The 12,682-nt window shown below is 44.3% G+C and overlaps 1 protein-coding gene across 1 annotated transcript; it reads left to right on the top strand.

Annotated features, from left to right (window-relative positions):
- The first annotated feature begins 632 nt into the window (after positions 1 to 632).
- Positions 633 to 11,001, top strand: LOC104072109 (anomalous homeobox protein-like). The gene is made up of 8 exons (XM_009586221.1): positions 633 to 881; positions 1,519 to 1,643; positions 1,849 to 1,972; positions 3,236 to 3,422; positions 4,536 to 4,613; positions 6,435 to 6,516; positions 8,902 to 8,989; positions 10,909 to 11,001. The coding sequence occupies exons 1-8, from the start codon at positions 633 to 635 to the stop codon at positions 10,999 to 11,001; spliced, it is 1,026 nt and encodes a 341-aa protein (XP_009584516.1).
- Positions 11,002 to 12,682: the final 1,681 nt, after the last annotated feature.

Genomic DNA, 12,682 nt, shown 5'->3' with positions numbered 1-12,682 from the left:
AACCCCGAGGATCATTTGAGTTACACTTTGCTATAACGGCGTCTGCCTCTGGGCAGTCCCATGCCATTTTGGAGAAAAAACTCATTAATTTCACCTGACCGTCTCTGGGGTTAATGTTCTGGTAGTTTTAACCTGCAAGCAGTGGATGTAAAGCTTCATACTGCGATTTGGATACGGGGGTAACCTGATCTGAATGAGGGTGGAGGGCCTGGGGGCACTTGTGTGCGCGTGGGGTACTGCAGAGCTGCCAGCACCCCCAGAGCCCCCAGCCGCACACGCAGACTGAAGAGGGGACGATGGGGACCAGCTCAGGGTGCGGTTCCCCACAGCAGTCCTCCTGCTGTTTCCTTCAGCCTCCAAGTTTTGGTGCAAGTTTAATGCGTCTTTCTGAGCTCTGTTTTCTCAACTACAAACTTGGTGTGGCTTTAGCCTCTCAGGGCTCCTTTAGGCCTAGTTTTATTTTAAGTGTTTTGAGGTCCTCAGGCTGCTTTTAACAGCACAGTGAATTTCCTTCCTTCAAAAAAAAAAAAAAAAAAGCAGCATACCATAGAAGCTAAAAATAGGAGATAATAGTTTTTATCTAACCACAACTTTGTGCATTGCATAGAAAAGGCTTCCAGCAGGACATAAGGATGAAGCGATTCATGGCCATGTTAAACAGGAATAAAAACAAGGATCCCCCACCCGCCAAGCTGCTGGATCTAGCAGGACAGCTTTGCCAGGACGTCCAGAGTTCGTTTCCTAGTCTGGAGAAGCTGGTTGGGGCCATGATGGGATGCAAACACAAGATGCATTTTCTCACTAACATCCATGTTGTCCGAGCTTGTGTGTTTGTTCATATCCATAACGGGCAGCATGACACAGCCTGCAGACTCTTGGAGGTAGGGATGTGTTCTTTGTTTCTTCATGGAGACAAAAAGCAGTGTTAGAAAAATAGTAGTTAGAGCAGAGTACCCAAACTGCAGCGCGTGCAGCGTTTCCAGCTGGCGTACGGCAGTGGAGGGTGATATGTGTGCTTTGGTTGACCTGAAATACAGGATAAAGCCTTTGCTACAGGTAGTTGCTATTAATCAGCCAAGGGCAAGAAGGTAATTGGGTGATTATGAGGTTGGTTGTAGTTTTTGAAAGCAGGATTTTTGTTCTCTACTGTGGTGGTTTTTGGAGTTTTTCACAAACTTAGGGCTCAGGACGTAAAAGCCTCAGGGAGGCCAAGTTTAGAGGGCTTGCCAGGATGGGAAGATATGAGGAAGGCTGGATGGCACCACTGAAGGTAAGGGATTTTGGCGTCTTGATCTGGTAATGTAGCTCTTTTCAACACGGGAAAAGAAGGTATTGGGCAGGCAACTCCCTGTGTACATTAGAGAAGGTACAGTGAGCCATATACTTGGATAATGCTACCAGCTTTGTCAAACCAGTAGGAATCTCTGAGTAAGTTTCTAGTTGTTGAGGGTTTTCTCCTTTATAGGAAGCCTGACTGACTACCTGGAAAGGGTTTGCTTACATACTATTTTGTTTTAGTATTGCAAGGCAGAAGAGAAGGAGGAGCTGGTGCAACTTTGGCATGAGATTCACTACCGGAGGGTTATGGAGAAACACCACACGGATTTTCTGACACCACTGCAGAAATTCCGTTGCAGGAAGAGGTATTGTGGCGTGGGGGAACCGAATTTTTTTTTCTCTGCTGTAGTTAGCAGATGCAGAGGCTGGTTTTGCATCTCATGATGGCTGCTTCTTGGAGCTAGGTTTTTCTTGGCGTTTTGACCACTTGTGGCAATGTGAGAAAATTTCCATGAATATGAATGACTCTCTTTTTCTGTCCTTTTTAATCCTGTTTTCTCCTGTGTACAGGAATCCTCCACCTATTTCCCTTTGTCCTGAAGGTTTGAAAAATCGAAACTATTCAGGTGAAGTACGCCAGCAACTGCACAGGTTTGCTGCAGAGGTGACATCAAATCCAAACAAGAAACAGCGGGTAGGGATATGCTACTTCCAATCAAGTCTCCTTGTCACAAAAAAGCAGAACTCTGTGATCAGTGTTCTATAACTGGTTTCATTCTAAATCCTTGTTTTCAGAAGCCCCAGTGGGGCTGTTTTTTTTTTTCCCTAAAGGTTTCCTTAAAAAATCATCAAGTTCATGCTAAGTAATTTCACTTGCTGTGGACAAAAATACCAGGGGAAATAAGTTCCTCGCTGGGCTTTTAACAGTTCTAATTCTGTAGTGATTGAGCATAGGCAGCGAAACAACCGTCACTTAGAAGAGCTGTATTACAGTGATAAATAGTTCTGACTTGAGTGAGTTATTGCCCGTATAAAATTGCACTTTGCTTACTAGAATATATTTTGTACTGACTTATCACATTAAATTCATGGAATTTGAAAACACGATAGGCTGTGTTGATATATGCATGTATCTACCCTGTTTGGGCAGGACAAATTTGTAATGAAAATGACATATGAATTAATTCAGTAATCTTTGTTGATTACTACCTTGCAAGGTGTGAAGGCTTCAGACTTTAAAGTCTGCCGCTGTGGTACTCAATTTTTCCAACACCCTTCTCACATGAGGCAAGATGGCCTGGTGAATAGTTCTGCAATGTGAAGATGGTTTATTTCTTACTCTTTTCACAAAGCAGCAACAACTTCCAAATTTTCATTTTAAAAAATAGTCTGAATTGGGAGCATAATGAAGTTGCACAATTAAGTCCTAAAAGATCAGGATACGATGATCACTTATGCATTAATTTCCCGATACATTCTTCACTTATGTAATCTCATTATTTAACAGTTTAATACAGCAGAAGTTTTCTGTGAACATGATACAGATGTTTATACTACTCACAGTTTGTGAAAACTATTTAATGTGGTAAATGCATTAGTGTTTATCCTATTAGTGTCATGTTAGTGATGTGAAGCTGTCATTCTGTGGGAAGAGCATGCTTTGGAGAGGTTTTACATTTAAATATAGCAATATAAAATACTAGTATATGGTTTCCATTAGCAAACAAATTGACTAGGGGAGCAGGGTGGAATGCATGTTTTCCAGCAACTCATTTGACTTTATATATCAGTCTCCTCAATGGGATCCACATAGACTTACTGGAGTCCTAGTGAAAAAATGTCGCTGAGTTTGAAAGCTCTTTTGCTGGGCTGCTTTTGGAACTGAAGGGAAAAGCCTGATTATTTGGATGTGGTTTATTCTTTTTCCCTTGATGTCTCCCTACACCTGGGTTTGCAGGAGGGATTGGCTCGGGACATGAACCTGCAGCCAACTCAGGTCTATAATTGGTTTGCAAATTATCGACGACGTCAAAAATCCTGCCTCCCTCGTACAGAAAAGCTCAACAACTTGTGTCTTGAGAGGGCTTTGACTTACCACACAAAAGAGCGGCAGGATAAAGGATCCTACACTCCACAAACTGCAGGTTTGTCTCCTCCTAATGTGCTTAGGATGTGGTCCAGAAAGCTGAAAAACAATTTTAAATATCCTCAGGAAGGGAAGGATATTCCTTCTCCAGAACAGCATCTATATGCTGATGGATCAAATGGACATTGGAGGACTCTACTTCAGTGGAGTGCCTCATTGTTTGGCTAGAGGCTGTCACTCCGTAGAAGGAGCAAGCATTGATAAGGCCTGTGCAAAGACAGGTGAAAAGAGATGCCCGTCTCAGAAGGGGCACCAAATGAAAGCACATACATGGGAGGCAGCAGGTTTTAGCTCTCAGATTCTGGGATCAGGGCAGTACTCCAGTAAACCCCAGTATTTCCATGCCCCTTCACAGAATCTTGACCAAACTTCAATCACGGAGAATAAGAGGGTCTTGCTGCATTTGGCAAATTAGCCTTATTTCATTGCTTTTTGGAGTAACTATTAGTGTTCCTTCACCTGCCCGGCCTGCACCTTTCAGATGGATCTTCTGTAGGCATCGGCTCTGAGCAAATGGAGATAACCCTCATGCCCTGTGACCCAGGGTGGGAGCCGTCAGCTGCAGATCTGGATAAGCCTCCTGAAGGAACTTATTTAAAGATGCTGGAATCCAGGTGATGTATGAACAAGTCTTTACAGTGACAGTTCAGGGGTGAAGCAACCTCTGAACTTTTTAATGGAACTGACTTTCATGTCAGTTCCCAGGGGACATCACTTAGGAGTCATGACTCCATAGATGGGAATGGTCCATGCCCAGCATCTGGCAGTCAGAGCATCTAGCAGTTAATCTCCCAGCTGTCAAGGGCAGGATTCAAAGGTTTAGCCGGGGCATCCCCCCTCTTTGCAACGCAATATGTCTGGCTGATTTATTTTCTCCATCATTACAGCTTTATGCAGAGCACTGAGCTGTATGAAGCGAGGGCAAGCAAGGCTTTGCTGACCACTCACAACACTGAACAACCTGTAGCTTTTTGCACTGAGGCTATGCTGGAACCAGGAACCTGCTTTAACTCTGCTGTCCTGCAGCCCAGAGAAGTAGCAAGCAGTACTGATGCCAGCCCCCGGCTGGGTAACTTTGTCCTGTGCTCTTGTGGGTCCCTTACCTTCCCAGATGAACAGCTGGACATGTGCCAGGCCCCTTCCGGCACCAGAGCAGTCTCTGGCTCCATGTGGACCCCAAGTATAGAAGGTTAGTAAAACTGCACCCAGACTGTTGACCTTAAGAGTTTTCAAGCTGCTCTTCCCTTTGTTGTAAACACTCTTGCTCACTTACGTGGCTTTCCGATGTCATGACAACTGGGAGCAAGGCTTATCTTGAGCTCCGGGAGTTCTGCTCCCATAGTAGCTCAATGAGAAAATCTGTTGATTTAAGGTGTTGAAGCAGACATTCTCACCTACTCTTTTGCTTAAATTGTAACTCCTTCCGTAAGATAGTACTTTCCCAGCAAGGTGGATTCCTTTTAGCATTTCCATTGGAAGAGTCCCTTCAGATGTTGTCTGCTTCCCTTGTCAGTTTGCAAGCTTCTGGGTTTTTAAATGCCTATCATTCTTAAGAGGTTGCCTGAGCAGAGGCTGGGAACTTCTTAACTGTGACACGGTGCTCGTCTTCAGCAACACATTCTCACTTTCCTTTCACCTTCCTGCTATTCTTTCTCTCTCCCTCTCTGTTTCCTTCCTGTCCAGCATTCAGCATTCCCACCATCTTTTTTCTTCTCCCTGTTCTTCAGAATAGCTTTGATAGGATGTATAAGTGATGTCCACCTGCTTTTGCTGTAGGTCTACAGAACAGAAAGTGCTGTGACTGCCATTCACCCAGCCCCTGGTGAATGTGGAGCAAGGAGGGGAGGAAGAGCTGGGTCAGAGGTTGGGGTCGTGTTATCTGTAATTGTCTTTAATACAAGCATTTATTTCAGCAGGTGTCAGAGCTCCCTTGAGCAGAGTCCCTCAAGGTGGCTGTATTGAGTCCAGTTCAGGAAGAATCATCCAGCAGGCAGATTTAGAGGTTGAAAGCTTCATCCTTAGAGAAGGACAGCTAGGGACCCTGGAATCTCTTCTTCCGCGCAGGTAAAGGGAGCGGAAAGCACAGGGCTTCTTAAAGGCAGGAGTAACAATGACACTGTGGGTCTAGCCTTGTCCTGATCTCCCTGAGTGTAGTGATGCATCTCATTCCAGGGACCTGACTCTCCTTGTGTCCATCATATTTTGCAGATATTTATATCTGTGCACTGGAAATGGGAAATGCTGTATAAGTGTATATGTGTTTTACGGTGGTGGCACAAAGGAGATTCGGGACCAGCCTCATCAGAAAAGATATGAACCCTTCTCTTTAAAGCAAGTTTAACTTCTAAGCTATTTGTCTGTTTTTCTTTTTGGCAGAAAATTATAACCAATACTGATCTCAGTGTGAGCTGATTCTGTGGGCTGGATTGGTAGGGCCCGTATTTAATCCTAAAATAGTTTTTGTAGCTTCATAACCTCATGACAAGATTATTCCATAGTGCAAGCTTTCCAAATTGAAAGACAGAAAGACAGGCACTGTTTGTCTTTCTGTTTTCCACCTGTATCAAATATTTCAGACTGAAGGTTTTCTCTGGGACTTGAGATAAATTCACAGAATGCAAAACAAATGCAAAAATCCGTGCCATCTTCCATATGTTATACAACTTCCATAATGTTACATAAAAATACACACTGCCAAACAGACATTAAGAGGTTCCTTTAATTTACTGATCTGCGAGACAGAGAACAGGAGCAGTAGCACCATTTCATAACCCTTCTGCTTGACACTGTCCAGTATTTGTGCTAGCATGACACTGTCAATAATATGTCAAAGAGGTAGGTAGAAGCACTTTTATTCCCACTTTATAGATGAGGAAGCGGAGGCACGGAGAGGCTTTGTGGCTTGTCAAGCAACAAGGGAAGGCAGTGATTCACTGGAGATAAAGATCAGTGCGTTTTGCCTCCCAGTTCCCTGCTAAAAACACTTCTGCCTTTTACCCCTGTTTCCCAGTTGGCTTGGTGCCTACAGTTGTTCACATTCATGTCAAGACGCCCCACTCTGAATTGCTGCGGAGAACCCAAGTCTGGGCATTGTAAGTGCACCTCAGTCTGTGTTTTAGGATTTGCAGTTTTAAACAGTGGCTAAAGATCATGAAAGATCACTGAGGCTTGCTGACAATATTTTGGCTGGATTTAAAATTGCATGTTCTGACTCTAGAGTGAGCTCATGTTTATTTTTAAAATATGTTCCGCCAGTAGAAGAAATCTATGGTGAATGTCTCCTTCTTGGGTTATGTCAGTTGTGCCAGGAATCCACACACCCTTTATCATATTCCTGGCAGGGGCAGGACTTGCTGCTTCGTTGACACCTTCTGGTGAGGATTTAGTTATTTGAACTCTATTCGTAAACCCTGTTTAGTGGCCCGGTCCAGCTCCCCCCAAAACCTTGAACTCCCCAAAATGCTATGAATGCTATGGAACAGCAATCTCTTTAGAAATGAGTGATGCTTAGGCTGCAACTTCATCCTGGCGTTTTTGCAGTTTCTCTCTAATGAGACAGGAGACCTCGTGTGGGTATTCTTGGGTAAGATCACTGCTCAGTGAATGGCAATGAATGAGGATCACCTTTGTTATCAGGCAGAGCCCTCTAACAGTGTTACTGGATTAGAGAGAAGTATTGTGTCACCGGAGTCATCTTTAGCAATAACGTTGCAATGAGCATCACTCATCTGGGGACTCATGGAGTCAACAGCTTCAACTGTAAGGCAAATGAGTGTTGCTATCCTGGAAAGACAGGGCAGTGAAGTTATCCCTGCTTTACAGATAAAAGTAAAGCACAGAGAAGGAAATTATTTATCCAAGGTCACCCACCTGGAGTGGACTTAGTGTTATGCTCTCACTGCCTCGCCAGCACCTGTGGCTCCCTGTTTCGTAAGTGCAGGGGCAGAGCTACAAGTCAGCCAAAGGACCCTTAATCTGCTTGTCCCATTCTTAAACGTGCTCACCTGGAAAGGACTCGGCCTGAAAGCTTATTAGAACAATTCCAGTTGATTTCTTTCAAGGGCTTTTTACAGTCAGTCCTACGCACTTGGGCTGTATCCAAACCTCTTATGATCTACAGGGCTGTGAGGGGGAACCAGGCTGGAAGCTGACTGTCTCCATCTGCTCCTGCTGCCTGGTAGGAGAGTTTGATCCAGCTAGTGAACTGGAAGTTCCTGTGGGACATAAAACAGATGCTTGACTTTACAGATAGTGGTGTTGTATCCTCTTCACTCCTTGAGTTGGGACAGGTGGGATGTAGCCCAGCTAATGGTTCATGCAGAATATAACGCTCTTGTGCCTCACATTTCAAACAGAAAAGCACACTGAACTCCATGGAGCAAGACGAACTGAATTTATGAGCCAGCATATTGATTTAGAATACATCAGTGCTAGGATGTTCATTGCAGCTTACCACTTCTGCCTGCATTTTTGGGATTCCAGCTCAGAGTGCTAGGAATCCTCCTGCTTTTAGGCTCTCCCCGCCACTGGCAGGCAGCAAGTTCAAAACGCACAAAAGGAGGCTACTTTTTGGCATGTTGCATAATTAAATCACAGAATTTGTTGCTAAGGGCATTGTACATGTCAGTGTAAGTGGGCTATGAAAAAGGATGAGACAACTTCTGGGGGGGGCAGCGGGTCGAGTCCATTTGTCGTTAGTGCATGTAATTGCCTGAATGCAGCCTCTAGCTGAGTCCCAAGACTGATTGCTGGGACCTGGGGAGCATTCCAAGGAAGGGCAACTTGACACTTGCCCTGTTTCTTCTACTTTTTCCCTATGCTCTATTAGTTGGCACCTTTGGTCTGGGCCTGTATGGCCATTCAAACCCTGCGCTATTCCTGGTAGTGGTATAGGCAGCGTTGTTGGGGTATAGATACTTTCGAGTTGGTGATGAAGGGAGAGAACATCCCATCAAGTACCCAGTGTCTCCTACTTGACCCAGTGCTCGCAGATTGTGACCTCTTTTGAGAGGTTGGCAGAGCCCCCAAGGGAGGTGTGGATGGGGAAGCCATGTCCCCAGACTCTTGACTGGTGGCCTTGAAAAGCTATAGTAAAATTGTAGCCAATGTTGTGGCTGTGTCTAAAGCCACATATTTATGTGTTTTGACTCTTAAGATCTGTATTTTTAAAATATGTTCCAGGAAAGAGACATTTTTGTAGACATCTCCTTGTGTATGGAGAGTGTTCTGGGGGCATGAGGAAAGTTGCAAATTGAGATGTCATTCCTGTATACTGCTCCTGGTCAGGCTAGTCCTGAATCTGTATTTTCAGGCCAGAACAATTTGGAGAAATGGGTAGGTTTGTAGACAGCTTAACAAAACTCTGTTGAATGAATAGTCTTGCCAGCAGCCCTCTTGTCCTGCTGCAAAACACTACAGTAAGTGGTGAGTAGAGCATAAATACAAATGCATTTGTATATCATCATATTTTCTTCCAGTTCCTGTCAGATGGTGTACGGCAAGCCTCAGTGCCCACCTGTTTCTGCACACTGCATGGAAGAAAGCCAAGCCTTGGGACAAAGCCAGGTAAGAGAACACACCTAATGTTCAGAGAAAGGAGCTTAGCCCTATACACACCATCAAGGTGCAGCTCTCATACAGGAGATGTGAAATCTCACATCGTATTTAGTATGAAACATGTTTGATCTAAGCATACCTTTTGGAATCCAGTTCAGAGCAAGCTGGCTAGCATCTAGCAGATGCTAGAAGGAGAGGTGTTTCTGTTGGTTTTTCCACTTGGATTGCTTATCAGACCCTGATTTTACTAAACGTGTCATTGAAATGATGTCCAAAGCAACCTGTGCAGACCCAAAGTGTCATTTAAATTTTGAGCAATGGAGGGCTCACCTAGCAGTGTGGAAAGAAGATGACAGGAAGGTGGCTGCTTGAGGGTCCTCCCCTCTGAGGGTTCTGCACAACTTGACTCTGCTCTCTCAGAACTCTTAAAATCTTTCATGTAATTTTCATTTCCAAGTCTGTGTTATCACTGAGGAAAAGGGATTTTGCACTGTTCTGAGATGGCTGATAGCAATGTACAGAGCAGTGTTATTACAGGAAACGATAAAAGAAGTTACTTCCATGATCTGGATGCAGTCTGCATTCCTTCTTACAGTGATTTTGAGGCAGTAGAGAATAGAAGTTAGAAATCTGGTGCTTTCAAGGGGATGGGAGCACATCTGTGAATTAAATGTTACTTAAAAATAGGACCCAAGAAAGCCCTATCTAAACTGTACCTTGAGCTATTTTTGGGCTTCACATGTGGTGGTCTACCAATCAGTTAGCATCCAGTTCTCCTGCAATGTTTCTCTTGCAATGTAAGCTGCTGGAGAAAACCTTTTTAAAAGAGACTTCGAAAAGCAGGAGACATATCTGCTGGCCTCATTATGGGAAGCAGCTGCAGCTCTGAGGGCAGTAACAGAACCTTTTTTGAGCCTTTGAAAGCATCAATATAAAGATCTGTATCTTGGAAAATGGCCTTTTTACCAGCCATAATGTGAGCCAGATGAGTAGGAAAGCTTTGGGCATTAATAATGAATGAGCCTTTTCTAAGATTTCCAGAGCATGCTGTTTCTGTAGCTAGAGTTTTCACCTTGTTATTTTGCATTCTTGCACTGATTTTGCAATGGTATAGAAACATGACAGTCAGTGCAATGTGGGCTGGGGAGCAAGATACCGTGTGATGCTTGCAGATGTCAAAAGGTGACATCTTCAAATCTTTGTAACAATTACTCAGTTCAGGAACTCAGAAAAGCAATTTTTGTATATTTTAATGTGTGCTGTAGGAAAAGGAAGGGCTTGAATGGGTAAATGATTTTACAGCATTCTACAGACTTCTTGGGCACTCTGTTTCTTGCTGAATCAACTTGCCCTGGGCTTGTTGCAGGAATATGCAGATGTTTGGTTCCTGTGTCTGAACCACAGGGGTGCAGATGTACACTTCCTTTCATCCACACATGACTTTCAATTTGCTTTTCGTAGGTCATGCATCCCATCAGAGCCAAAATGAGAGTAAAACAAAACAAGCAAACAAACGAAAAAAAGTTAATTTATCCCTACCTGAACAGAGCTCCCTTGTTCAGGTGATCACTCCCTTCTTAATTATTTCATCCCGGTCTTACCCTCTGTCATTACTTGCTTTTATAGGAGCCAATGCCTTGGGCAAAGGGAAGGGAATTGCTTTTCTCTGAATTACTTAGAGTTGAATTGTGCACTAATTGCATTTGTCATTTTTACGCCTGTGTCCTGTACAGATGGATTACGCTAGCTGAACTTAGAGGGGAATGAGGACTTTGTCACTTCATGCACACAGCCCTCACCACTGACTTTCCCTCCCACCACAGTCTTGTGCTACTGTATGGCTGCCCAAAGGAGCTCTTCCATCGTGAGCAACGGCATCATTAAAGATCGTATGTGGTGAAGCTGTGATTCCTTCATGTGTCTTTCAGGTCCTGGAGGATCCAGTTGGTGACCCATTAACCAATGACACCTTCTGGGCAGCATGGCTGCTCTTTGAATTCTCAGCCGGGGGACGAATGTGACCTGCCTGCAGAGATGCTTAATGTGGGCTGCACTTCCCCAGGAAACACCCCATGCTTTCCTGGTTTGGTTTGGTTTGGTTTGGTTTTTTTAATGAATGAGGGGTTTGACATGGAGATGAATAGAGAGAGTGAGGTAGAAGGATGAAGGCTTTTTCTAATAGTTACAAAGTTTGTTTTAGATACAGTTTTATTAAGAATTTTGCAAAGGATAGAAGAAACCAAAGGTGCATTTCGGATTGTAGGTTTTTACTGGAGCAGTCTGAAGCTGCACTGTAGGATGCTAAAAATATCCAGTCACTAGTTCTGTGGCAGTTGCATATTTCTACCCATAGCACTGGTCAGACCTGAGTCCTTCATTACATCATGAAGGTAAATGAAGCTCCTGTACTCAAAAAGAGTAAAATGTAGTTACATTGCCTAGCAGTGGATATTGAATAACTTTTTCTCAGGCCTGGAAAATAAGGTTTCAGCTAAGTGCTGGTAAAATACTGCTATTTCTCATCTCTGTATTTCTATTGTACTGCTGGGTGTAACCTCTGGAATGTTCCACACTCTGTAGTATCACAGATGACACAAACTGGAGCATGGCAGAATTTTCAGTGCTAAAGTCAATGTTCTTGCAGGATTGGGGGGGGCATACCAGTGTGTCAGTAGTTAATACTACCTGCAACTCAGATTGCCCAGGAAAGAAGGATGAATGGAGGAAGTGGGAGCCACTGAACCTCTTGATCCCCAGATCTGGGTGGACTGAAACTGCTGAGGCAATTGTCACCCTTCAGGTGGTCTGCGGCAGTCTGACACCAGGCAGGGGCAGGCAAGCACATCCTGTTCAGACGAGTGCCCTGCAAAGCGGTTTGAGTTGTGCAGATGCTCTTTCCTGCACACCATAGTTAAGTGTGGGGCTAATACTGTATTTGGCTGAAGGCTGCTTACTCCGCAGGGGTACGCTGTTTCACTGCAGCTCTCCTGGGAGCGTGCACAACTCTGTTCCTTTTGCCCAGTGCGTTTCCTTACTTAACGCAGCCTCGAGGCCGCCTGTTACACTCCTTCATCTCACGCTGCTCACGGATCAGGAGCCCTGTTTCCTTTCTCTTGGAGACTAAAAAGCAGAATTGTGTATGAGAGCGTTAGGGCATGAGAAGCAAAGCAGACCCTTGATGCAGGTTTAAAACTAATGCTGCAAGTCCTTGGGCAGTCTTTTGGGTATTTTCCCAAAGTATTACTGCTGTTTTTTAAATCTGTATTGCAAAAGGGGTAATCCTTGCCAAAACTCCAACCCCAAGTACAGTAGATGCCTCCAGTACCTTTTGTAATAAAGTTAGCAAATAAAGGTTATGAATGACTCTTTCTCCAAGGTTCATTTTTCAAGGTAAGTGTGTGAAATGGTTATTCACACACAGTATTTAATTATGTATTAAAATCCTAGCACCAGCTGCCCTGGGTACACCTGTGTGTGTTGAGACCCCAATACTTCCTTTATTTTGGTGGATCTCACTTGGAAGGCCATTTCCTTGTTGTCGGAGGTTTTGTGTTCAAAACCGCGGCGTCTGGAAGGGTTATGCACACGTTTACGTTTATTTCCTTCAACAATGGCGCTCTTGGGCGAGTCCGAGCTGGCGCGCAGGGAGGAAAGGAGCCAGGCGACCGCGGCCCTCCCAGAAACCCGTGAGGGACGTGTTCG

The sequence above is a fragment of the Fulmarus glacialis genome, unplaced genomic scaffold, assembly GCF_000690835.1.
Source record: "Fulmarus glacialis isolate BGI_N327 unplaced genomic scaffold, ASM69083v1 scaffold41279, whole genome shotgun sequence".
In the NCBI taxonomy this organism is placed as follows: Eukaryota; Metazoa; Chordata; class Aves; order Procellariiformes; family Procellariidae; genus Fulmarus; species Fulmarus glacialis.
The sequence above is the reverse complement of the archived record's forward strand: the minus strand, read 5'-3'. Positions and strand labels throughout refer to the sequence as shown.